Source organism: Falco rusticolus, chromosome 4 (assembly GCF_015220075.1).
Source record: "Falco rusticolus isolate bFalRus1 chromosome 4, bFalRus1.pri, whole genome shotgun sequence".
NCBI lineage: Eukaryota > Metazoa > Chordata > Aves > Falconiformes > Falconidae > Falco > Falco rusticolus.
In genome coordinates this window covers 66,739,429-66,766,978 of record NC_051190.1, presented here as the reverse complement: position 1 = coordinate 66,766,978, position 27,550 = coordinate 66,739,429, and the positions used below count along the sequence as shown (strand labels likewise).

Here is a 27,550-nt window from a genome sequence, read left to right as displayed (position 1 = left end):
ATGTGGCTGACATTTTTATTATTAAAAAAACTTATTTCTTTAACTGCAGAATGTTAATTAATTGCTTACCCTGTATCTAATGGTCTGTCTGTAGTGCATTATTAAAATAAGAGTGAACAAATCCCTTTTTACTTGGAAAAATCAGATGTTGTTCTTCGCAGATAGAAATAATAGCTCCAAACAAATCTGATCAAGCAGTCAGACATGTCTTTCTGATGAGGGTACAACTGGTCTCTGATGGTTTTGATCTTAAATTAAGATTCTAAATATCTCTAACTCCAGGAAGGCAATCGGGTACTTTTTTCATTGCTATACTAAAATTAGAGTCAAAGAAGAAAGGATTGTGACTTAGTTGCAAATCACATTGAAGTAATTCAAGTTTTTCTAACAACCATGCATAAATACTGATGAGCTTGTAGATAAGACTGATTGATATTTAGATAATACTCAGTGTTTGTCCATACAGCTGATAAGCAAAAATAACTTTATGGCTTACGCTCTGCAGTTACTAGTATTCATTTAAACTAGTGGCCCCATTTTTAAAGGTGAACAGTAATTAAAGCTCCAGTTCACTCCTGTGTCTCGGCTTCTAGGAATAAGGAGTTCCTTGTATACCCCATAGTGACAGTGAACATAAAACATTTTACATTATTTTGGAGAGTATGTCAGAACTTTGCAAGGATTTTCATGTGCACCTTGAGTTTCTTGCAGCCAAAAATTGGTAGTCATTTTTCTTCACTGCAGTGTTGCCTTTTAGCAGTGACATGAACGTACTTTAAATCTTACCATGCACATCAGAATTATTTATTCAAAGTGTTTAGTAAGTGGTGCTGAAATTCATCATTTCATATTGGTTTATTGCTATGCGCATGTTGCTGATACTGTTGTACTGTCACTGCTTGGTGGTACAAATCACAGTAGAATTATAGAAAGAATGTATAATTTTGCTAGATCCTTTAAAAATTCTTAGTAGAATAAGTGGCTATTAACAAAATGCTATCATACAGTATATCTCTTCGTAAGTGTTGACTCATAATTTCACAGGTTTTACCCCCATAAGGCAAGAAATGAGAGAGTGCGGAATTACTATTCTGAGTGCACTGAGTTAATGGACTACTATAAGACCTAGATATTGTTTAAATAAATGTTATAAAATTAATCTACATTACTTTTGTTCTTATGAATTAGATTGTGCTTTTTACAGAGCAAGGATGCTGTTTTCTAGCTGTGTTCAAATTATGACAATATTTGCTTTCAGCCGTTCTAGTTGATAACAACACTTTTCACTCAGCTTCCTCCAAACACTGCCCTGCTTTAGCTGGCCCAAAGCGAACGTGGCAATCCACTCGGGAGTTGGCTGGTGTGTAGTGTTGAGTGTTTCCATTGGAGGTAGTCAGTCAAAATGCCTGGGAATTCCTCTGGAGAAAAGAATCTGAATATCATATGGCTTGAAGAAAAAAGTATATAGCTTTGCAAAACAGACTGTATTTAATTTAGATAGATAGATAGATATTTGGAATAAAAAAATTCTCAAATGATGCAAGTCTTTCTAAGTACTTAAAATGCTTTATATTGCATTTATATTGTTTATTTATGGCTTGGCCTCATAAAAATGCCCTAAAAGTGTACTTTTTAATCTAAAAAATTATTACCTGAGCTTTCTGTTGAGCTGAACATCGTAAGATAGGCTTTAATATATACTGCCATGTCTTTTCTTTTTTTTTTTTTTCTTCAAGGTTCCTAACTTTTTGACCTCTTCTTGTATGTTTAACCTCACTTCTGAGTTACTTGGGAATGCAGTACTGCTGCCCTTTCGATATGCTATTTATTGATCGTCAGCAAGCACATAACCATTGAGTGGAGTTATCTTAAATTTATCATCCTGGCCAGCCTGAAGGTTTTGTGTCTCAAGTCACCTGTCATTGTTCAAAACTCCTAGTCACAGAGAGTTTAAATCACTTTTGTGTTAAGGAAGTTTGGTTCCTTTTATGGTTTTTAATGGCTTTAAGCTGATGTGAGTGGTAATATGACATTGTAGTAAGTCAGAGAAGGAGCCTGGACTGAAGCCAGTGTGTGGAATGTTCACATGTGTTTCTGTGCACTGTGTAGTAACATTGAGGCTGGAAAAGTTTGATTACCCACTCTACTCCCTCTTCTTTTTCCCTTTTTTTTTTTTTTTTTTTTTTTTTTTTTTCCCCTTTCCTCTGCTGAATACTTGTGTGGCCTTGAGTTTGTTAATCAACAGACCTCATAAGTGAGCCAGATGATGTATTGTTACAGTACCTTTTACAGCTGCTGGTTTCCGGAGTACAGTGATTACCTGCAGTGGCCAAAACTAGTTGCTTCCTATTAGAGTATAGTGATTTCTAATTGATCTAAATTTAGCTGGGAAAACAAAGTTGATTTTCACTTTTACACTTAAGAGTTTTTTAAATCCTGTAGTATTTAAACTGTAACGTGAAGCCTTGTGAGTCTGTTCTTAATTTTTTGCTCTTTATCTCTCTATTTTCATAGAATCACAGAATGGTCAAGGTTGGAAGGGACCCCTGGAGATGATCTAGTCCAACCCTCTGCTAAAGCAGGTTCACCTAGAGCAGGTTGCGCAGAGTCGTGTCCAGGCAGGTTTTGAATGTCTCCAGAGAAGGAGACCCCACAGCCTCTCTGGGCAGCCTGTTCAGTGCCCCGTCACCCTCAAGCTAAACAAGTTCCTCCCCATACTCAGATGGAACTCCCCGTGTTGCCATTTGTGCCCATTGCCCCTTGTCCTGACTGAAAAGAGCCTGGCCCCATCCTCTTGACACTCACCCTGAAGATATTTGCATGCATTGTTAACATCCCCTCTCAGTCTTCTTCTTCTGCAGGCTAAACCGGCCCAGCTCTCTCAGCCTTCCCTCATAAGGGAGATGCTCCTGTCTCCTAATAGTCTTTGCAGCCCTCCACTGGACCCTCTCCAGCAGTTCCCTGTCTCTCTTGTACTGGGGAGCCCAGAACCGGACACAGCACTCCAGATGCGGCCTCACCAGGGCACAGCAGAGGGGGGATCACCTCCCTCGACCTGCTGGCCACGTTGCCCCTAATGCCCCCCAGGGTACCACTGGCCTTCTCGGCCCCACGGGCACACTGCTGGCTGACGGGCACCTTGGTGTCCAGCAGGGCTGCCAGGCCCTTCCCCGCAGAGCTGCCTTCCAGCAGGTCAGCCCCCATCCTGTTCTCCAAAAAGAACCAATATGTCATTTATATCAGCTTGCAGAAAGATGGGTGTTCTGAAGGCAGGGATAAATTTACTGACTCATATCTTCATGAGTGAATATTTATTTCAGCTCACGTGTCTCATGTTGGAATTTAAAAATAAAAACAAAGTGGGAAGATATTTCATAGGTGTCTCAGTTTTTACCGCTTCACAACAGATGTCTCAAGCTTCTGCACGGTGTTTTTAACCACAAAGGTTCATCCTAATATTTCTGTTTCTTAGCAGGCCGAAGGTGGAGAAGGGTTGCTGATCTGACTTTGGATCCCAAGTGCAGTATGGATGTATTTGGCTCTTACTGTTACATACCTTGTTTTTGACTATTTAATTAGACTTTTTACCAGGCAGCACTCTTACTGTCTGTAACACCTTTTGAATGTTACGTTCTCCAGGTTGAAGGAAAGTTAGATCAACTGTTGAACATGGAATCTTTCCATACAATCCTTAGCATGGTGGAAGCAGGTCTTTTTCCCTGTGCTCGTGCCTTTCTCAGAAGTGCTATTTCTGTCAGGCTACCTTGCAGAGTTGTGGGGTTATTTCTTTTTAAACATTGCTTGTCTCGTCCTTCCACCTTCGTTTTGGCTATTTGTCTCTCACGGGCATATTGACTTCCTGTTCAGTGACTTCTGCTCAATAGCCTTCTGCTCACTGACTGTGCTTGTGTTCCAGCCCTCAGTATACTTCCCTACACCTCCCTTTCTCTAATGGCATCACAGCTTTCAAAAAACTAAATTCCCCTGCAGAGGTAGTCAGGGGGTGACTTAGCCCCCTCTCTGATCCTGATCCTTTCAGGAGAACATGATCATTTTAGTTACACTTTTAACCATAAAGATGTCTCGGCTATTTTTAGGAGAAACAGAAGATTAGATAGATCTTAAAAATAGGTGTGGGTATCTTCTTGGAAAAATTATCAGAGATTGTAAAACATATTTCTTATTTCAGAAGATCCAGAAGTCAGGTCTGATCATGCTAATGCTTCATTCTTCAAATTCCATCTTTCCTCCTTCTTTTTCCATTAGGGAAGAAAAGGGTTGTAAGCCTAGAGATGTTTAATATCTGAAGTATTAATAACCAAATATCCATTATTAAGATTAATAAATAGAGTAACTAAGTTAAAATGCTTTGTATTTATTAGCATTATCATTATTGCTGTTACTCCTTTTTGTAGCATGTCAGTGAATTGCAGTCGGACTGATCTGATAGAGCAAGTAAGTTTCTTAAAACTAAAATCTGCTATAGAAATACTGTATGTACAGTCAAAGGATTGCACGTGCTAAAATAGCTACAGGTAACACTTGTGCCTTTGCTATCTTCAGTATCTCTCTGGCTTGTGATTTTAACCGGATGGCTCTTGAGAAATTTCTAAGAGACTGGCTGTGAAGTAGTAAAAAACAATTCATTAAGCATTCAAAGGTTTTTCTCCCTTTTTAGAAGTTCTGTCTCTTTGTAAGAGACCAGATACAGTAAACTTGAAAATAATTTGCCTCCTAACCAGGCAATTTTATTTTTAAGCCAAACACTCTCATTGTGGTTTGTTAGTGTTCAGCTTGTTTTGTAGTAGCCTTCACAAAGAGAAAGTCTCTGTCTTGAAGTGACTGACAGGTGTTTCTTACTGTCCTCCTCTATTAATCTGAAATCAGGCAAGCCTTTGGTAATTTCTTACGGTCTTTTCCATTCGTTTACAAAAGGCTGGCAAAATCAAATTTGAGAATGACTGTAATGCATGTCAGGTCACTTACATGAATAAATACAGACTTGGATATTTTCTCCTTTCTTTTGGAAACTGGTCTCTTTTATTTAAGGTACCCCGTAGTTGATCCTTTGTTAGATTCTTCTTTATCGCTGTTCATTCACCTTACATAGGAATTTCAATGTCAAATGGAACAGATAAGCTCTTTTAAATTGAAGTCTTAAAATGTTTAGTTTCATCCTTGTGTAGACAGAATTTGGAGGTGTTGGACTAAATTGAATACAGTTATTCATCACCATTAAGAAGTCTTGGAACATACCTGCTGTAAAGTAAATTCCAATATCATAGTTAAAGTCTCATACTTGTCTTTTATGGACTGATATTTTAAATCATCTTCATTCTGTACTCTGTTTTAAAATTGTTCATTTGTTGGGAAACTTAGAAGCTTTACTGTGCCATATGTTGATCCTGTGCAAACATGAGTGCATGCTTTCTTGGAAATTCAGTGTATAATGTAGCTGCATATTATAGAAAGTGATTACAAATATTTAAGAAAGGTTTTAGCATTAGCTTATTAGCTACTATTCATTCAGATCATATTACATTAATGTTACATCCATTGAAGAATGTCAAAAAGCTCATTTCTCACTTCTACTACATTGTGCCAACACTTCATTTGGCCCTCCAAACAATAATTATAATCTTCAGTCTTTAAAAAAAAAAGGCAGCAACAAACTAATGAAAGATTAGAAATATTTTTGCCTATGGAGTGTTTTTTGTGACAGGAAAATCTGCAGTAGTTTAAGGAATAATTAACTTTGGAGTTCATAAAGAAACAAATGTGAGGCTGAATGAAGCAAAGCAGCCAAAGGCCAGCAGAGGACGATGGACAGAATGGCTTTTTCTGAAACTCAGTCACGTTACAGAGCCAATTACTGTAGTTTTGTTCACTAAGGAAAGCTATTTCTCTTCTTATTGGAAAAATGCTTTCTTGGCTGTTGCTCCTTTAAACTGAAAAAAAATCTTTAAATTAGGTAAAATTAGATAAAAATGTGGGAAATCCTTGCTCTTGTGCCAATTATAGCCCCTTCTTCCTGTACTGGCTTTGTTTGTGAATTCCACAGCTCTCTTGAGGGAACAGATTTTTTTCTAAATCATGTATTAATATACAGATTTTCAGTAGTTGATCGGTGTTTCAGTTGCCGGTAGGATTCAGAAATACGAAAGTGAATAGGAATCAGTCTAATATAAAGACTTCAAGGCAAGGGTTGCCATTGGGAAAGTGACTTAATGCTCAGGAAGGGAAGCGGGGAAGTGTGAGCCCTGCCCGGTGCATGGGGCAGGGCAGCGGGCGGGCGGTGGTCTGCCGGGCTAGCTCCCTTGGTCTTCACACGTCTAGTACTTAGGCTCAAAGAATTGAACGTGTCAGATTTCAAGCTTGTATTCATGGGCATATCATCAAAGTCTATTTGAAAGTGTGTTTTATGTGATCTATAGATGCATATAGCTGTTAGGAGAGGGGAAGGGGTACACTTGATTTGGCCGCAAGAAGCAGTGATGAGGAGCCCAGGCAGGTGCTCAACTTTGGTATTTAAGCAGAACGATATGCTCTCCTGTGGCGTGTTTTTTTCAGTATCTATGTATTGAATTAGACAAGTGGTTTAAAAAAATGCTTTACAAGGGGTCATGTATACACTCAATATTTTTAGTAGTCAATTAGCTTTAAGATTGTAAGATCTTATTTTCCTTAATAATAGCGTTTTCTGCTACATTAGTGATAATATCATACCATCATCTTACATCTGCTCTGAAGTTCCCAGCTTTGCAAGATACTTTCTTATTCATTAAGGCTGTTTTGATAGATAGACTATCATTCTTCAAGGCTAGCAGTGCTGGTTTCTCAGGATGTTATTTCGCTTTTTAAGGAGAACAGCCTGAAATAGTTTGCAAGTACATCTAACAGCTTGATAGTTCATCTAAATAGTTTATATTGAGAAGTGAATGAGATATTTTATTTTTTTTTATTTGGGCTAGTGCCTAAATTTAGTATTTCTTTCTGTTACAATGCATTTGTTGGTTTGTATTTCAGCAAGAGGCTCTTGTATGTTTTCCTTTTCATTCTTGCAGCACTTTCTCAATGCTTGTTTGAATCTTCATCTCTCTCTGATGGGGAGCAGCTGTAGTGTCACAGTCAGCATCGCTGTGCCATCCTGGAAAGTTGTGGCATTATTTTCTCCTACCTTCTTCATGAACCTGTCTTCCTTTGAAGCATGTGCTGTGTCTGTGAGATACTGTAATGGCTAGATAAGGGTTATGATTTGACATGGGGGCTGAAGAGCTGGTGTGTCCAGTTCTCAGTCCAAAAATCTGGGTATAATTGCCTTTGCAGGGAGATTCAGTAGCTATATGTGAACAATTTGTGTACAAGAATGAAGCAGTGCAAATCCAGGTCACAGTTGGAAAGAAGGTAACAACCCTGCCTTTGGAAACATCTATCATAAATTACTTGATCATCAGAGAAAAATAAGATCTTGCTAAAGTGTGCTGTGGACTACATCCACAGCCTTTTGAAGTGAAGAGGTTAGTATGGCAAAAGATGCTTTATTTCCTTATTAGCGTGTCAGAAATATCCATTAGGTTTCATTCTGATTTGTATAACTATGCAAAGTTATTTAAATGTGTGAAAAATCACTAATGTATAATTTCCTATTGATGTTTTTGCAACATAGATTATCCTTATGGAATGCATCTTTTGAAAATTAAACTATTCCTTAACTTTTGTACTACCATTTAAACAGGATAAATAGGACCTTTCATGATCTCACGTATCCACCTGTTTAAATAGAACACCAGGGAATTTCACTGTAAATTCATTGCATATTTTTTGAGTGTCTCTTTATTCATGCTCCTACACTGCAGTAGCATTCTGGGAATGATAGCTGTTCATTATCTTCCAAAATGAACAAGCCACACTTAGAATTTAGGTGGTGCTTTATTTCCCACTTCACAGAAATAAATAAATGGTGAGTGATTTAATATTTTAAAAGAATTGAAAACCAGTAATGTGAAAAATCTTTAATGTAAAAATGAGTACTGTAAAAATATAGTATATAATTAAAAACTGGAGAGACTTGGAACTTGTCATACCACTCCCATAAAGTAATTTTCTACTGCCAATGTTTTGGTTGATTAGCTGTGAATATAAATGCAAAAAATTATGTGCATGTCATGTATGAATATGCATAATAAACTCGTGTTAGTCAAGATGCAAAGCTACATGAAGTGAACCAGATGATCTAAATTACATAGTAAAACTGTTCACCTACATTTTGGTGTTCTAACATCTCTTTGTAATCTTTATTTTCTTGAAAAATTAATTAGGAATGTTTGATATAACAATCTGTTGTGATAATACATAATCTCTACAAATAGTTATCTTTAATCTGAAATTCAGGACCCATATTTTGAAAACTGAAACCTAGAACACCTTTGAAAATGCTCATCTGTTATTATGTGAAGTCAGAGTGAAGCCAAAATGTAGCTTGACATCTTAAAAGGCAAGTTAAAAAAACCCAACCAAACAAAAACAAGTCCCTTCTCCTTTGTTGTAAGTGGGGGACAGCCAGGGGAGTTACTTGAATGCTTTTGACAAACTAGGTGTCTTTCGAGAGGTATATCTAAGAAATTATTTAGAGGTTAAGAAAAAATCTTTTGAAATAAGAAATGAAAAAAATTCCACTTTCTAAATATATTTACTTTACTAATTTATAAATCTAGATTATATTTATGCAACATCTGTTTGAAGTTGCTTCATTTATTTTTCTGTAAATTTAGGAATGCATAAAGAAGAATTTCAGGGCTTCATAAGGCATGTGATCCGTTACAGTTATACCTCTACCATGTATATAATTTTCTTAATGCTAAAGACTTTTTCTAATGGTAGCATATGATAGTCATAAAACTTTGGGGCCGTGAAGGAATTGCAGTAATAGGTCATTCTTGTATATAAAATGTGGCACTTGGAGTATCATTCTTCTGCCTTGTATCTAAGAGGATCTCAAAACTTTATAAGCCACACTGGTATTATAGCCATGTATTACAGTTTTTTTATTAACCATGAAATAAATATTTACTGTATGTAAACCTAGGTGTTGTATAAAATAGACATATGTAGTTACATAACCTAGATGTTAGATGAAATCACCAGTAGTATGAGATACATAATACACATTTCTGTAAACTTGTCAGTTACGTCTTCATGAAGAATTAACCTTGCCTAATGGTATCTGAGATAACGGCACAAGATTCAGGCCAATTCAGGCATGAGTGGATGCTCTGTAGAAGCGGATGCTGTGCAAACGTGCCACAGGGGAGTAGAATTATCGTACAGCGATTGATTTAGCATCATGGAGTGATTTTGATTTCAGTTGGTAATTTGTACTAATCTGAGGTTTTATGTACACTGCTAAAACGCGGCTGTCAAGTTTTTGAGTATGGATTGAGGTTAATTATCAAACTGTAATTCAGATTGTCTTTAATGAGGATAAATCTAAAGCAACTATGTTACAGTTGTATTCAATACATGCTACAGTTATGAACAGGAATAGGGTGTTGCACTTTTTAAAGCAAGTCGGCCAGTATGAGGGAATTTGTATGTCATTTTGAAGCATGCTGCTTTGGTGTGTGTGGTTTATGCCTGTATATGTCTTACAATGAGTACGTCCATCCTGCTGCAGTCAAATAAATTCCTCTTACTGACCACATTCTCCCAAGTGACTGGTACCCATTGGTACCTAGTACCAACTAAAGATGAGACAATTTTCTGTGTCTCTTCTTCGATTTGGTGGTATTTATCTGTGTGCAAGGGTTAATTTTTACTGCAGTAATAGATCATCTATTTTTAAAAATCTGTCACTGAGAAAGTAATTAATGATCTTGCCTTTTAAATACTTCTTTTAGCTAACTTTTTCTTATATGTGAGAAGTTTTATAATGGAAAGAAATGTCAAGCATCTGGAGTAGGAACTGTGCAGAAACAGTGTGGTGATCATGGAAATAGAGCATTTTGAACATACAGCAGAGTGGTATAGTCATCAATGGATAGATAATTTTTGTAGACTAAAACAGACTATCTAACCCATGGCAAAACTTCCTCCTCTCAGCCTTTCCTCAGTTTAGTTTACTGTTTCCAGTTGATCAGTAATTGGAGGTACTAAAAGATGAAGGTTTCTCAGATTTTGATACATCTTACGCTTTTTATTTTAATTTTAATGATCACCACACTTAGTTGTCTCAGAGGCAGTAAACCATTGCAGCCATCAGACTCCAGTCAGCTGTGAGGGACACCAGTCAGATGTGTGGATTGTTTTTTCCAGTCTTCTGAATAAAATGATAAACTATAAAACTTAATACTGGTGACAAAAATGCAGACTTACATGGGATGAAATAGGACATGAAGCAAAGGTTTCTACTTTTTGCCTCTTTAATTTGGAGCAGAGAATGACTAGAGCATTGTCGCCTACCCAGAATTGGTCCCCACAGCATATCCTTTGACAATTCAGATTTTTTTAAAAAATCATCAACATCAGGATTTTATCTGTTTGATATCTATGTCAGTATAATTTTATGGGAAAAGTATGTGTGTTCTTTAGAAGGAGAAAAATGGGCAGAGAGCAGGAGATTTTGTCAAAAGTTCCTGCCAGTGCATTACGTGGCTATCCCCACCTTCTGTGTGATATTTATCTTGTCCACATGCACTCAGAAATATAAATACTTGTAAAAACTTCCATGTTGCATAGGAGAGGTTTTGTCACCTGTAATGAATGAACACTTTCTTGCATTTTATGAGGCTACCTGAGGGATAGCTTGTAAAATGGGGGAGCTGCAAGAGAGAAAAATGGATGAAGATATGGCTTTTCCCCTGCTGAATGTTTAAAGCTACAATAAAATTACTTCTGTTCACTACTCTTTTTTTTTTTTTTTTTTTTACAAAAACTACAATTTTTGTAAATACCTCCTTAAAGTATTAAACTTACTTTGTAACTTTTTGTAAAACTTCCTGACAGCAGCAGTTGACATGGAATTACACAGAGTTAAGTTCTCATTTGTAGAGAGCTCTGCAGCCTTGGCTTGCACAATGGTGATAACGGGTGAAGGGTACAGTTGTTTTTCTCATATACCTTTGGCTATCTTATTTCTAAATGTTAGTTTTTTTCTTGTGGGACCATTTTTAGTATTTCCAAACTTAGAAGTACATTGTAATAATACCATTTTTCAAATTATGCTGCCACTGAGAATTTTTGTATTTCCATGTAGAAGTTACGTCAATCCAGAGGCTAAAAAGAGAGACTATTTGGACAATAGTTAGGGGTTCTTATTAGAAAAAGGACCATCATTTGCAAATCTGATAGAGAAATTACCATGGCAAGATCTTCTGTCTCACTGAAAGACTGAAAGCCTTCATTTTGCAAAGCTATAAAGATTGCAATTTTTAGCACAGAAGAGCTGCAGAGCAGTGAAAAGTCTCAAAGCAGCATGCTGAAAATTACATTTCTTCAGTTACTTTTCTGAAGTAGCCCTAGTAAGAGAAATATTTCAAAATCAGGTTATTTTAATATAATGATACAGGTACACATTTCCAAATCTAATTTTAGGCTATCAAACATATGTATATAAGTGTGTGTGTATGTATATATATATGTATAAATAAATAAACCTAAGTTTTCCTGTATTTTAAAATTATTATTGGACAGGACTAAATACTTGAAATAATTCTCTGTGTATTCTCTACTTCTTATCTCTGGACTCACGTCAGTTCTATGTGGAAATAAATTCTCATGTGAGTACTGGAGTTGATTTCTAAGGTGTTTCCTGCCCTTATACGGTCTATAAATTTTTAGAATCATGGAATCGTTTGAGTTGGAAGTTACCTTGAAGATCATCCAGTTCCAAACCCGCTGCCGTGGGCAGGGACACCTCCCACCAGCCCAGGTTTCTCAAAGCCCCATCCAGCCTGGCCTTGAGCACTGCCAGGGACGGGGCATCCACAGCTTCCCTGGGCAGCCTGTGCCAGTGCCTCACCAGCCTCACAGTGAAGAATTTCTTCCTAAAATCTAATCTACATCTACCCTCTTTCAGTTAAAAGCCATTCCCCCTTGTCCTGTCACTACATGCCCTTGTAAAAAGTCCCTCTCCAGCTTTCTTGCAGGCCCCTTTAGGTACTGGAAGGTGCTATAAGGTCTCCCCGGAGCCTTCTCTTCTCCGGGCTGAACAACCCCAACTCTCTCAGCCTGTCTTCATGGGAGAGATGCTCCTGCCCCCTGATCATCTTCATGGCCCTGCTCCGAACTCACTCCAACAGGTCCATGTCTCTCCTGTGCTGAGGACTCCAGAGCTGAACGCAATAGCAGTTGAACACGTAGCATTAAGGCACCATTACAGCATCTGGAGAGCCATTCAAAGTGGCATGCATTTGTAGCCTAGTGCTTCTAGACTAGGCTTATGCAGTATGCACAGCTGTGATTGTATTGCTCGGGTGATGGACACTTTAAAACTATAAGGTATGTGCTTAAGAGCTCCCACGTAGTAACCCAACGGTCCTCTGTACTAGGGCTTGTTGCTGAGAGGTCTGATCCTTTGTAATGAGTGGGAAACCAGTGTCCCCAGTTGAACTTGTTATCTACAGTCTCAAGAGTTACCTAAACACAGGCAGTTGCTTGTGGTCAGGTCTTCTTACTAGATGATACTTGGTAACATACAGAGTTGATGCCGATCTGCACTGCAGATGGGAACAGCCATGCCTGCCTGTGATCTTAAGATATTTCAAGCAAGTGGCAGAAAAGGTCTTCGTTCAAGAAGCAACCTAAAGGGAGGAGGTGGTGATGGTCTCTTTAGCTGGGCTCTGTGTACTGCATATGACAACTTGTACTGGTCCTAGAGTTCCGTTGTCGTTCACTCATCCTTAAGCCCGCGCTGCAGTGCTGAGTGGTTTGGGTACTCGTTGGCAGCCGTGTCTTTTGCGCCATCGTTCTTCTGTCTCCCAAAGGTCCTTTCCAAGCTCTCCTGTGTTGCTATTGCAGCTTCTCTGTCAGGATATTTGTTAGCAGTGTGGATCCACACTCTTTTTGAGGACTATGGGGTTCAGTCACACTTGTCACACAATCTCTAACAGATGGTGGTTACCAGTTCTGGCTGGCGTGTGCCACCAAAAACTCTTGGCTGTCTGAAAAGACCACATATAGCTTTCCTTTCAATTGCTGGTGTGTCCTTCACTCAGGAGTCTGTAAAGAATGTGGCTGATTCCTTCAAAAAGTACATTGTCAAAGGGAGTATATGACCGGGCTGCTTGTAGGAAGGAGGAACAAGGTAGATGGCCCAAGAGGTTCCTCCCCTCTACAAGCTGAGGTTTTGGTGTCAGTATCTTTTAATCATTTTTATAATGGAATGAGCAATGGAAGGTTTTATCCTTCAGACTCTGCAGGCCAGAAGTGTGTGTCCCTTCCAGAGGTGTTTGGCTGCAGGTGCATGTACTTCAATGTCTTAAGTCAGATCAGGAGTGTTTTTGAAGTGAATCTCACTCATTTTGCTTTGACTTGGGAGCATGCCTTTTCTTTATATGGAATGAGAAGATAGGTTCTAGGAGCACTCTTAAGTGTGTTGCAGCCACTATCAAAAATATACTCCCTAAGACTGGACTACAACTAGTTTTATTAAGAGATGACTCTGAAACACGGAGTGTGAACATGAGGTCCTCACCTGTGGTTTCACCACATGCTCCTGTTTCTCTTCTGCCACCCTGCCTGCTAGTGTGGGTACAAGCTCACTGTCCTTGCGGTCAGAACCAGTGACTCTTACAAATCCTTTACTGTCAGTGGGACTTGTTTTCTGATCCCTCTCCTGACTCGGTGTTGGGCTCGGCATCTCAGAAATGATACAGAAGTAAAATCGAATGCCTTGGGTATTTAGTTTGAATAGTCTGGGAGGGAATACATACATTCTTCTGCCCAGAAACCATCTTAGTCACAGGCAAAGCGGGTAGCTGGCTAAAGCAGCCGCCTGCCAGTAGCAGCCAAAGCAGCAGATCCCTCAGCTGCTGGCTGTTGTATTCACCTTGATGGCAGAAACTGTGCTGAGTCTGCCCCACTGGGGAGCCTTGAGCTGCTTCTGCGTCAGGGTTTCTAAATAGCGCGCTACTGAACTGTCCTGTTCCAATGTAATTGTGCATATGGGACTAAGTTTACCCTACATTGACCTAATGATTGGGTGAACAAAGGCAAGTAACAAAAAAATTAATCACTGAGGTTGGAATATTTGCCAGGTTTGCTCCAAGTGTCACTTATGTCATCTCAGAGTCAAGTGTCAGTGCTGTAGCCATTACCCTCACGCTGGGGAACTGATCCTGACTTATATCATCAGGCTGTGCTCCAGACTTTACCATACCAATAAAAAAATTCAACGTTGAGGGTCACTTTGGTTTTAGTGTCAAATACTGATTGATTTAAAAATCATGATTTAAAATTGACAACCAGAAACTTTATTGATTTTAATGTTTGTTGTGTAAGCCAAGCCAAACATTCAGTCTCACTTTTTGTACAGCATTTAGAGCATATTTTAGTATGCAGTCTGCTTGCAAAGCATTTAATTTAAACTCAGAGTTTGAGTTGACACGACCAGACAGTCCAGTACCTGTGTATTGAGATTATTATATACCACAGTACATATTAAGATCCTTGAATTTTATGGGTTTTATTATGTTGGAATATACAAAGTGTGTCAAGCTGCGTTTGACTGGACATTAGTATTCATTTAGGAGGTGTAAAATTATTTTGAATTAGACCTTTATTAGTTAAACAAAACTATCAGAAATGAGCTCAGTACATGTAAATATTTAGACTTACAATTTTACAACTATTCATTTGTTTATATAAACACACTTTGGAGATGTAAGATTGATCCCTTCAGGCAGAAGGACTGAATCCAGTTCCCCTTTCCCTATGTGAGCATGTCTATGTCTAAATAGTGAGTTGACCTTTTATATATAAAACATAGTTCTGTTCTCCAGTTATAGCACATACACAGTTCTTAAAAGCAGAATAAATTTTTTTAAAATCACATGTTTTTAAATTAAATGTAAGATTACTTCAGAAACTAATCTCTGGCAGGGTTGGGTTTTTTTTCTTGAATGATTTAATTAAGAGTATAATACAGTTTCCTCACACTTTCCACATAATAAGATCTCATTGTAGTGTATTTTTACTGAATTCAACAAGTTGCCGAATGCAATGTTTTCTAATGCTTCCACTCCCCTCTGTAGTGCTGCTGGGTGTCTGGATACTATGGAAAGTACGCTGCTGCCTGATGGAAGCTATGACATGAACTGGGAAGCAGTGAATATGTTCTAAGGGTTGCATGTACTTGTTTGCGAGGTAATGGTGCTGTTTCCAAATAGCAGTAGTAAGGCAGATAAAATACAAGGTAGGTACAAGTGAAGCAATGTATGTGGAGGGAGGAGCAGGGTGCAGTGATGGGTATTGAGCTGATTTTTATATTCAGGAACAGCACTGCAGAACAGAACAGAAAATAAACCTGTAGTAGTGTCAGTTTAATCACTTGTAGCAGTCAAGAAAACTCCTAGGATATGACTTGCATTATTAGAAAACGGATAGAGAAGAAAACAGCACCTTGTTGTGCTTCTGTTCTAATCCATGATGCATGCACCTGAATGCTAGGTGCAGTTCTAGGTTGTCATCTCTGCCTGCTGTAGACACAGTGATGCAGCAGAACAGAAGGTCCAGAGAGGTGCTGCAAAAATAATCAGTGAAACAACTTCTGTATGAGTAACAAGTGGACAAGGACTCTTCATGTTGGAAGGGAGGGCTGTGCAATGAAGGATATAAATCATGAACAGCACAGAGGACACGAGTGGAGAGGATTTAGGGGACACCCACTGAATCTAGCGCAGAGTGTGTTCAAAATCAGCAGAGGAACCTTACTCTTCCCACCACAGAGCTGTGAAACTGCTTGCCTCAGAATAATGTGGATGCCAATGTTTACATGAATTTAAAGTAACCAGACAAGTTCACAGAAAATGAGGCTATTAGATGTGCAGACAACATGTCTCATTTGTGAATTCCAGGAGCCAAACAACTACTGGAAACAGGCAGAGAATTTTAAAAGAAGCATCGACACATGCCTTCCCTTTTCTTAAGCTCTTCCCTGTGCTTCTGCTTCAGATAGTAACATGGTTCTGTATATATTATTGCATGGAAGGTACTTATTAATTTCAAGTGTATGTATTAAACCAAGAGGAACAATATGAAAAGAACATAAAGGTCTAACTTTACTGGGAAGCTTATCAGTGGAGAGGTGTAAGTATGGCATTCCGTTTGTAGTATGTAATAAGGAGTAGTAATAAAATTAATAGTATACTCCGAAGTCTAAATATAAACTACTGAATGCTAAATTATCAGGTTTCTGCCTTTTCAATACATTTTGCTTAAAATATTTTTAAGACTATAGCAAAATAATATATAGGTGCAGATTTTCCGTTGGGCTGACAGAGAATAAATGGTTCCCAAGAGATGGTTGCAGGCTGTCAGAGCAGAAATCCGTGAACCAAGAATGCACTTCACAGAGCACAGGAGTTGTTCCAGTTTGTAGAATGAAAGATTTCTTTTCTAACAGTATTCATGAATAAGCTTTCAAATTTTTTTATTGGAACTTGGAAGAGCTTTTAGAAGTAGGATTTCTAAAAGATAAGAATCCCTCTGTTCTAGATCTGCGGCCTTTTTAGTGTTGAGATACTGAGCCCACACAACTTCAATGTGCTGGTTACGTGTCCAACATATTAAAAAGTTCAAGGGTGTTTGTGTTAACTCACAAATTCCTAAAAGTTGTTTTTTGGTTTTTTTTCAACGGAAGTAGGTAGAATTTTGGATTAAGTATGGAGACATATAAAAGAGTCAGGTAGTAAGAATATTGGACCAGACTCTCTACATAAAAGGCAGTGGCCACTAGCAAGTATTGAAGAAAGGATTGTAACAGATCAGGTTCAAAGCTTTAAAGTATGCTTCCAGAACTTGGTAATACATATTAGAGATAACAAATAGGTTCTGTTGAAGCTTGTCCTTTTTTTAGTGCAGTTCTGTGCTGTTGCCACCGGATCTCCAATTATTCCAATACATATTCCAACACATACATTTTTTCTTGTTGAGATGACTAAATTCCTATCAGAATTTAATATGAACTTGATTGGGTCATTCTTCGTGTTGGGAGTGTCATCTTTCATATCATCTAGTGACTCTGAGGGCAAATCTGGATGGGGGAGCAGTGAGCAGGTACGTGCTGCCAGCTTTTTGAGAAGCTTTCCTTCTGTTACCACCCAGGTTGTTTGCCTTTTGGGGGATTCTCCCGTTATAGTATATGCTGTGGAATCAGTCAGTCCTATAGTCTTTCATCAGCACAGTATTATTGTTTGCCTTAAATTTCCTGGGTTCATTGGTTTTAAATCAAAGAACTAAAAATTCTTTTCCTTTTAAGTACTGTATTTGAATTTGGCTAGACATATGCCTAGCTGTATTCAACCAGCAAAATAATATATTTCTGTGTTTTAGCTCTTTAATTTGCTAATTCTATTTGAACATATTTCTTTTTTAATTAGAGTTGTGCAACATCATACATCTTTTATGCATTTAGGACTGTAAAAATCCAGAAGGCAAAGCTCACTTTCTGCCATTCATTTTACAGTCATTTACTCTTAGAGCAATGAAAGCTTCAACCACAGGTACTCATTTATTCTTTAAGAATCAAGATACCTGTAGCAAGACAGTGACCAACAGGAAAAGAAGCAATTATGGCTCATACGATTTATTTTTTGTGTGTTGTTGTTTTTTTAATTTATATTTCAGCTTCATTTCAGAAGATATATAGTAATGATGTAAAATTTTTTTGTTGACTAAGTATTTAGTCTTCAGTGTCATTTGTAATACATATGTTGAAAATGGGGCCTTCTTTTCTAGTGATCTGTGAAAGTAAACGTAAAATTAATAATGAAACTGTTTAATACAGTAATGTATGTTTTTATGCTAAGGTTACATGCTATACGGTGGACAGAATAGGCCCGTATGTCTGTTATACATTGTGTGTGCTTGTCTGCTGGCCTGTTTTCAGAGGCTTACGGCCATGGTTCATGTTTTGAGTGAGACGTAGCTTTTACAGTTGAAGATAAGGTTCCCTTCAGCGATCTGCTTCTTCCCTCCCTGCTGCTGACAGCCGTCCCCAGAGCAGTGGTGGCGGAGGGTGATGTCACCTCCCTAGCTGTCCCTGCTTTTCAGAGGGCAGTGTCTCATTGTGTAGACGCTGGTTACTGTGTGTGCCAGTTTCCTGTGATCCAGCCTGAATTATTTAGTTTAGGCAGTCACTACTTTTAAATTACGTTAACTAAAAGTAAATATTACTGAAGTTTGAAGTATTTGTAGTTACTTCGTTGGAAAGCTGTAACTGTTCTTCTAAGTGAGGTTTTACATGTGTTTTTTATTTTCTGCATGGGATATTTGGCCAAATTAGAAGCCCCTTGAAGTCATAGTTTATGTATATTCAATTGAATTTCTTTCAGAGGTTGTAAGCAGTAGTCTCTACATACTGCTTTTGTGTTGAGTGTGTTTCAATCTCTATCCAAAAAGGTTTAATTAAATTTATGCCTCCCAACTTCAGCAGTTACTGTGGTGCCAGGCATCAAGCGAGCCTCATGAGCTTGTTGTCCTCTTCTATCAGCGGTGGCTGTTCTGAGGAAACATCAAGGACAAGAAGAAAAAACACCCAAAGTGATGTGCGGATAGGGAAGGTCTAAATTTGGCTCTAGGATTGAACTGGAGGAGGGTGGCTACCCCCGGAGTTGGATGCCAGGTGCCATAGTTCCATGGTTTCTTCAGTGTCTTCAAAGAGCTGTGAAACACGTACCCAAAACGTGCCTGAAGCAAATGAAGATGGCAGCCTGCTACTGCCACCCCTTAGTCTTTAGGGCACCAGAAGCAGAACTGCATTGCTAAGCTGAGCTTTGCAGCCATGCAGGCATCGGTGTGGTACCATGTAATGGGGTTTTAATTTGAATTGGCTAAAAATATAGTCAATTACAGAGTTTCATTGTTTTTTAACCATCGTTTCTATGAAAGAATATTGATCGTTACATTCTTTGAAATCAAACACTTGACTTTGAAAGTCGAGCATTCAAAAAAAGTTGGAAAATGTCAGAATGAAGATTGTTCAAACTGTTTTAATTTGTCCCTTGCATGTATGCGTAATGATAAGATCTTTAATTATGTGATCACATAATATTTTTCACAGGAGGAATGGTGCCCGGAGAATGAATCAGGGGTGTTTATTAAAGGAAGCTGTTGCCTCCAGAACCCTTGCCTTAATTGCTGGAAAGTGTAGTAATTTAAGTAAAGGGCTGCAGGAATCAAAGCGTGCTCTCTAAGGCATTTGAAAGCTCCACTGAAAGACTGGATTTTATTCTCTCTGTTTCAAGGAGGCTTTATGTGGTTCTGGAAGGTCACTTATTTTGGAGGTGATCTCTGTGTTTCTAGTTGCTGTGGTACACAGGCCGAGGTAGCTGGGCTCTGAGCACAGCTGCTTTTGAAATGAACACAGGTGTGCTTTGAAAATATAAAATGCTGTATAAATGCAAAATCCTCTGAAAAGTAAGGCCCAAAATGCCTTACACTGACGTGGCAGTGCCACGATTGCCAAAAGAATCCTCTGGTTTTTAAGCAGACAGTTTCTTCTCTGTGAAACGGAGGAACTGTCACCCTACTGCAGTTCAGTTAATTATATGTTTTGAAGCATTCCTGCTGAATGTCATGTAGGGAAATTATATATAATATATATAATCATATAATTGTATAATATATAGCTATAATATGTGGTATATACATATATAATGCCTTATCTAATATATGATATATTATATGTAATGAGGAATCCCATTTTGGCTAACATCCTGTAAATGAGGCTTTGGGAATGCTGCTGGCTGATGGGGATAAAAAGAATGAGCAATCACTTTGCAATCTGAAAAAAATGAGGCAGGATGCTACAAATACTCAGTTCATTCCATGAAACTGAGCATTTCCTGTGTGTTTGCCATCAGTGCACCAGATGAGTCAAGGATCCTGTAGAGGGAAAACAACATTAAATAATTTAGTTAGAGTTACATACAGATAATATGGACTTTTCTGTTGTTTTAAGTGCTCGACTTTCTGCTACAGTTGGTGTGTGGGTTGCCTGGCGATCCCAAATGTGCCGAGCCCTTTATTTCCCCCAAAGCTCTTCATAAGAGGAAAACAGGAACATCAGAGCCAGATTTCTTGCTGATTTTGTTGTGTTGCCTTGTTGATAACTGGTCTTTGGTGGCAGGAGCCAAAATCCCAAAGATCGTTTGTTCCTCACTTTTTATGGAGAAGGAGGAATTTTAAAGTTTTGCAGAGTTAGCATGTGAGTGAGTGTAGTGAGAATGTATGAAAACGTTTCAAGGTAGAGTCGTAATTATTAGATTATATTTAAAATAAAATATATGATGAGGAAAAGAAGATATATTTCTTCTCCTTAAGTGGAATTCTTCAGGACAAACTTTTTGATTGTATTTTTGGTTTCCAGAAAAGCTACTCTAAATCTAATATAGGGGTTTCTACTAAATTTCCCAAACTAAACAGGAAATGTATTTTTAAAAAATCAAGTCTTCATTATCTACGTTACTGAAGCCTGAACTTATGCCTGTAAATTTTGATCCATGCTCTTACTGATCTCCTTTGCATGTGTCAAAGGTGAATATGTTGGTGTTTTACATTAATAATCCTCTGCATCTAAGCATCACTGTAAAAACCACTTAAGACAACAGGCTAAATAATTTTTCCATTTCCTCCTGTTTTATGTCTGTTCTTACGCTTTTTTTTATAAAGTTGCATTTACCATTTCTCAGGCAAATGAATTAATAAATCTCTTCTGCTTTGGTGAAGGAATACAAGTAGGTCTTCTCTTTCACACAATGTTACAGCATCCCTTACAGTGCCTATTTTACTTTGCAAAATCTGTTACAGAATATAAAGTAAATATCAATTTACTGATTGGAATGGACCAGACACTAGCGTCTAGGCAATCTGCCTAAATTTGTTGTCCTAGAAGAGGTCAATACCATAAATAGTGGGGCATTACTACATTTTTCAAATAAGACTGTGTGTATAAAATATGGAAATATGGAATGATTGTTTTAAATTCAAAAGGCTCTTTTGTCATGCTTATGCATGTTCTAGATGAGATGTTTATCTCCTGAATTGGAAGAACATGAGATAGTAGCCTGTCAGCTCATAATCTTACTCACTTTCCCTGCTTAAATGCATTTTTAAATGACTAGAATACTTACCTTGGGAAAAGAAAATAAATTTAAAAAAGCTAACTTCAGAAGAGCAGGAGTCTAGTTTGATATTTATCTACCTTCATAGGCAGGATTTCACATGAAAGAATCAGTCTGGCTTTTCATGTGCTAACAGTGACAGCATGCAGGTACCACAAAGTAGCACATGCATATGTGCCTCCCAGGTATGACCCTGATAGCCACTGCAGGAGTACTGCAGCCAAGGCAACTCTTGTTAGTTGTTGATTGATAAATTTATTCTCTTTTCTTAAACCGGATTTCGAAGCATTTCAGTAAGTTCAAACTTGGCAGTGAAGAAGTAATACACATATAGATATAAATGTTTAATAGTTTAACTTCAGTGTGAGTAACAAGACATTTCAACAGATTGTGAAAGTAATTTTTTTCTTAATACTTAATCCTTACAGTTTAAATTGAAATGGCCGTAGCTGATCTTTTGTGCTTGCTTACTTATGAAGACTATTTAATAATAATCTGCTCCCATGTGACAGAAACATATATATCATCATGTAATCCTTTGTTCACAAGACTCGCACAATATGTTCTCCAGGCTGAAAAAGTAAGAGTTATTACCTTTTCATGGTAGCTGGGGAAATGTTATGCGAGATTTTCTTTCTAAGTCACCTCTGGATTTTTCTTTTACTATTCTTCCTGCTGAGTCTTTAGCGTGATCTTTGGGTATGAGGGTTTTACAAGAGCATTTTAGTTTGGATCAGGAGCCTTAGGCCTTCTGAATCAGATCTCCTTATGTTCCCATTTTTTTGCTCCTTGATTCACATTCCTGGAGCATGGGAGTGGCATCGGTTACAGGCAAAGCTGGCACGAGATGGGCTGGGTGAGCACAGAGAGAGTGCAGAGCTGCCGGCAAGCGTTTGCTCCGTGGGACCGGGCAAGAGCGACTGAGCTACGTGTGCTCAGCCTGGGGTCGCTTGATCTTCAGTGCCAGTTGTTTCCCTATAGTTTTGTTCCTTCTGTACCCCACTGATTGCTGTATACATACAGCTTATCCTCGTTACACACATCTGTCTGTAACAAAATTTTGGTTATCAGTATTAAGTGTTTCACAGGCTATTGACCAGGCTGTAGTATTCTTAAAGGAAACAAACAGTAATGCTGGCATCCAGATTGGAGCGATCCAGTTGGAAGCTTGCTGCTTCAGTGTGGCCCAGAAGAGAACTCAGGAGTTGTCCGCTGCCTTTCCTTGTGCAGCCTCACGCTGGGTGTGCAGGAGTGAGAGCTGTTGTGGTTGCTAGCAGTGGTGGGAGCCCAGCAGCTGCCAGCTGTCTCCTTGTGTGCCACTGTTATGTCCAAGTTGCTGACAAGCCGCTGCCATCCCCATGTGGAAAGAAGGGATAATAATGTGACTCCACAGAGGGGCCCCAGATATAGCATCTGGCCACAGTACTGAAAGTTTTGGACCTCCATGCTGTAAATTAAGAGTATATTGATCAGCATTTTGCTTTTTGTCTGTCCACAGTCACCAATTATAATAACGTGGTAGAAGCAAACTCAGATTCAGACGATGAAGATAAATTGCATATAGTGGAAGAAGAAAGTGTAACTGATGCAGCAGACTGTGATGCTAGTGTGCCAGAAGATGACTTGCCAACAGACCATACAGTATTACCAGAAAACAGTGAAAGAGAAGGGAGTACAAACAGTTGCTGGGAAGATGAAGGTATGTTCATTTTCACTGATGATGCTATGTAGAGAAAGGTTTCTAAAATGAAGATTCGATAGGGCTTTTTTTGGTCACTTTGTTATTGAGATAACATGTAATATTTGCAATAAAAAAGATTTTTTAATGTATTTATTGTAATATATTTTACGTTCATTCTTTAATATTTGAGTCAGATTCAGAGGTGCATTCATGCCGTTGGCATTGTTAAACAGGAGGTTCAGGTCTGTAGATGCAGCTTTCTCAAGGGTGATCAGAGACTATAGTTACTTGCTTCCCAATTGCTTCCCAATCTTTTTGCATGACAGGTCTCTGCCAAAGCTCCCAGTAAGATTCAGGGTTTGCTCAGCTTGGAGAGAAAGTGATAAGCCAAAACCATGACACAAAATGATACTCAGATGTAAATTTCTCCTTGTGAGCTGTTTCTGCCTTTTCCCTTGTAAAATATAGCCAGAAATCTTTTTTTCCAGTTACTAGGTTTAGAATAATCTATGTTGCTCATAATGAATCTGTATTTTGAAAACACTGGAAGGAGGTAAATGTTGTACATATTATGCAGTAGCTTTAGGAGCTGAAAATGTGAAGCCATCAGGAAATGGGCCTTTTACTGTGGAATCAGATACTGAGTTTCATAATATCACACAGCATGCTTCCATTTGAGCCAAATTGGGATAAATGCATAAATTAGTGGAATTTATTGCAGAATTTGGCCTTAATCCCCTGAAAGATGCAGAATATTTTCTGGCATATCCTTGTTTGTGTCTGAACTCCAGCCGCAGTTCTTTAGCATCCACCTTGTTAAAACTGGTGGTTTAAGACAAATTGCATGACCTCACGTCTAAATAAATGGAAAGCAGTCATATGGTCCCTAACTGCGATCCAGCTGAGAGAGAGCAGCTGAGAGTTCAAAGAATAGCATCAACTCAGCCTGTTTTTACATAGCTGCTATTGCCAAGATATGCTGTGCAGGGAAATGAGTATTCTGGAGCTAAATTATTAGGTAGATGATTTTCTTAGTTATCCTGTAATATTTTTGCTCTGTTGCAGCTATATCTATCAGGAACTGCAGGGCTGTGTGTGCACAGTTTCTTGAACCCTTCACGCACATGTGTAGAAACCCTGAAATAGGGATTGAAGAAGAGCGCTGGCTCACAGAGGTGCTGGGTCAAGACCCTTTGGGCTGAGTGTTTCCTGAAGAGGTACCTACAGGTGGTTGCGACACGTCACACGTGACACATCTGTCTTGCCTCGGAAAAACTTCTGGGGTTTTTCAGAGCTCTAGACGTGTGATGGCACCTTCTTTGACTCCTTATTTCAAATGTGCCATTTTTAACCTTTTAAAATTTGTTTGCTAAAATGAAGCATTTGAGGCAAATTCTACTGTGATTGTAGAATCACCATGTAGGCAGTGCTTTCTCTGCTTTGGTCATCGCTGACGAAGACAGGCTTTCAGACAAAAGATTAAAAACACTTGCCATACAGGCTTGCATTAACTACCATAAATTTCTTCTATAAAAATTATGCGTTCTGAAGCCTCTTTTGTAGCACTCCAGAGCGTTGTTTATTTGATAAGATTTTTTTGAAATAAGTTGTTTGAATTTCTGGCAATGACTACAAGAGAAAAATGAAGGCTACATTAGGTTTTGTGGAGGTTTGATTCACAATAGTAAAGTACTATTTACTTTTTATAGCTTTCCTAGAAGGAAACGCGTGACCTGAAAATCATATCATCAGTCTTGGCTGCTCACTAGAAATCCGGAGAGAGCGGTATTGAATACATGATCTCCCTTATACAGGGAAAGGTACTGAGGGTGGTGTCCATGCAACACGAATACCATCTTCAGGACTGGCGATTATTTTTAGAAAACATACACTACAGCAGTCTTAGTAAGTTGTGTTTCATCAGTAAAGTAGTACTGAAAGTTCCTGGTTTTAGCTGAACTTGGCAGAATGAGTTTTTTACATGTTTATTCTGTTCACGAATGCCCAAGAATAGAAACAACACACACAGCATTTCTTTATCAGATTAGTTTCTTTCCATTTCCAGTCATTCTAACTGAATTTCTAAAAGACCTTTGGAACAGGTGTTTTAAATATAAGGTGTGTATCTCAAGAGGTTTAACTGAAACAGTCATAATGGTTTGAAAAAGTGAACCACAAGTATCCTGCACAAGTTGTTGGCAGTGTGCCAGCATTCACGTGTGAAATGATTCTGAATATTCTGATTTTTTTTTTATTTATTTTGAAGTAAAACCTATGCTGTAATCTAAAAAAAGAAAAAAAAGTCAGCAAAGGTTACATTTATTGACTTATTATAGTAATGTGCCTAAAAAGCATTGTTATATATTATGTTTAAATACAAGTATTTGGCAAATGTAGAGATCTCAGACCTAGAACTAAGATAACTTTCAAAAATTGAAAATTCAATAAAATTGTCAAGACCTTGAAATAAACTTTAAAAATTAATTTATGTTTTATGTTTAAGCTTTTCCTGGTACTCCAAAATTCCTTTAACTCATAAAATTTTAGGTTGCACATACGTGTTATAAGATGGATTATGTTCTTTCAGTGTGCTGGGTTGCTGAGGAAGGTTGCTGCACTATTTCGTATTAATTTCTTTGGGGAGGAAGGCTAAAAAGTGTGGCATCTTTTTGATCAAGTTTATACTCACTGAAGCAAACAATCGGGCAGTACTGTAAGCTGTAAATAGTGCTTTGTACATGCATGTCAGAAAACTAGCTCTAACGAATTTAGATCAGAAATTCTTTTGATGGGCTTTGGAATTTATTCCCTTCTCTGAAGATAAGACTGTGGTGGAAATTTCAGTGAAGTTTGTCTTTCTGTCTAGAACCAAAGTTTCCATTTTGCTACTGGTTTAAATTTGATCAGTTATCTTACCCACGCAGAGATGTCTACCATCAGCCTGTGACACAGTGCTTGTGTCATGCGTGATTGCTGCTGGTGCACACTGTTGCCTGTAATGTGAAAATCATTAGCATTTAACCCTAGGAAGTCCCACCATATCTCTACGCAGCTGTTCACAAGCAATGATGAGATACAGAAGTCCAAGAATGTGTTTTACAATTATCTGGTATGTGCAGATGTAATGCCAAGACGGATAGTCATGCCCTAGATGCTATTCATGGAGACCTGTATTTAAGTGGTCATTCAACAGGTAGCTCAAATTTCTTCTGGAATTCAGAGCTGTGACTTCTGCTCGGTGGAACAGTGTCTTCAGATCTGTCTTAAGATCTGTCTTAAGTCCCCATCATCACATCCCTTTCTGTTGCTTCCCAGCAACTCTATTTGCAGCGTAGTAACTGGATTTCTAAGGGCATGATTGTAAAGTCGCCTTCCTTGTAGACCATATATAGCTGTAAAGAATGAGCTCTACTTAACATTTTTCAAATTATTAATTATTCCCACCGCATTAGGGAAGATCACCCCCTGTGGAAAAGGGGCTCCTCCCTGTACGTCACTTTTAGATATTTGGAAGAGGCAGTACATGATTATTAATATTAAGAGGTTTTTAACTTCACTGAGATTAATCTCTATGGCCATAAATTCCTTGTCATTCCCTTGGGAGGCATAACTTTTATTTGTACTGAAGCCAATGGAATTTTCTAGAGACACTGTAATTTAAATTCCTATGAGTAATAACTTGCTGATATTCCCCTCTTCCTATTTCATAATGGAGAAAAATCACAAACCCTTTCTAAAGAAAAATAGTGGGTTTGCTTCATGATTGTTGATACAAAATTAAATTTTGGATTTAGATTTGTGTTGCATGCAGTCATCCATCCTACAGATTCTGAACCAAGTCTGTGATATCATGAGCCAAAAAGATAATTATCTCACAGTCCAGTATTGACTGATAAAATACAGCCTGTTTGGGCTTTTTTTTTAGATGACAAAATTAAAGCACGAGTTAAGAGTTACACTTCACTTCTAAGCATATTTCTTGTTTGTGACTATCTGCAGATATATTTGGTCTGTGGGATTTTAATAAAGTAGACAGAAATAACAGTCTTTTCCTTTGAGAGACCTGGTATTATCTGAGATTTAAAAGTTTTCCTAGAATATATCATTTTCCATATGAAGGAGAAATTGGCTTCTACTGTAATTAAAGAGCTGGAATGTTCTGGAGTTTTGACTAGCCAAACTAATGGATTTTTGCCTGCACTGAAGTAATGTAAATAAAAGTATAACAGTTGCCATTTCAGATCAAGGAACACTTTAATTTCACATATATTAGCATAGCATACTACCGATAACGGAGCAAAACAACCAACATAGCTTTCCTACACAGCCCTACCATAAGCCAGGTACTGACAGAAGTGGCAGCAGTGGCCTTTTCAGTAAGAACTTCCCAGTCCAGGCTACCCAACAAACGTAAATTAGGAACATCTTGTGCCGTGTATTGATTTGACCCAGCAGCCTGTTGTGTTTAAAACTTCCAGGCTGCATCCTTGACCACTGCAGCTCAGCAGGAGCTGGGGGAGCTTTGGAGGCA

At 38.2% G+C, this 27,550-nt stretch overlaps 1 protein-coding gene across 1 annotated transcript in view; it reads left to right on the top strand.

Annotated features, from left to right (window-relative positions):
- ZEB1 (zinc finger E-box binding homeobox 1) overlaps window positions 1-27,550 on the top strand; it is a 126,208-nt gene that overhangs the window by 78,056 nt on the left and 20,602 nt on the right. The window contains exon 2 of the mRNA XM_037386965.1: window positions 22,837-23,037. Within this exon, the coding sequence (XP_037242862.1) occupies window positions 22,837-23,037 (201 nt within the window). The remainder of the gene's footprint in view (window positions 1-22,836; window positions 23,038-27,550) is intronic.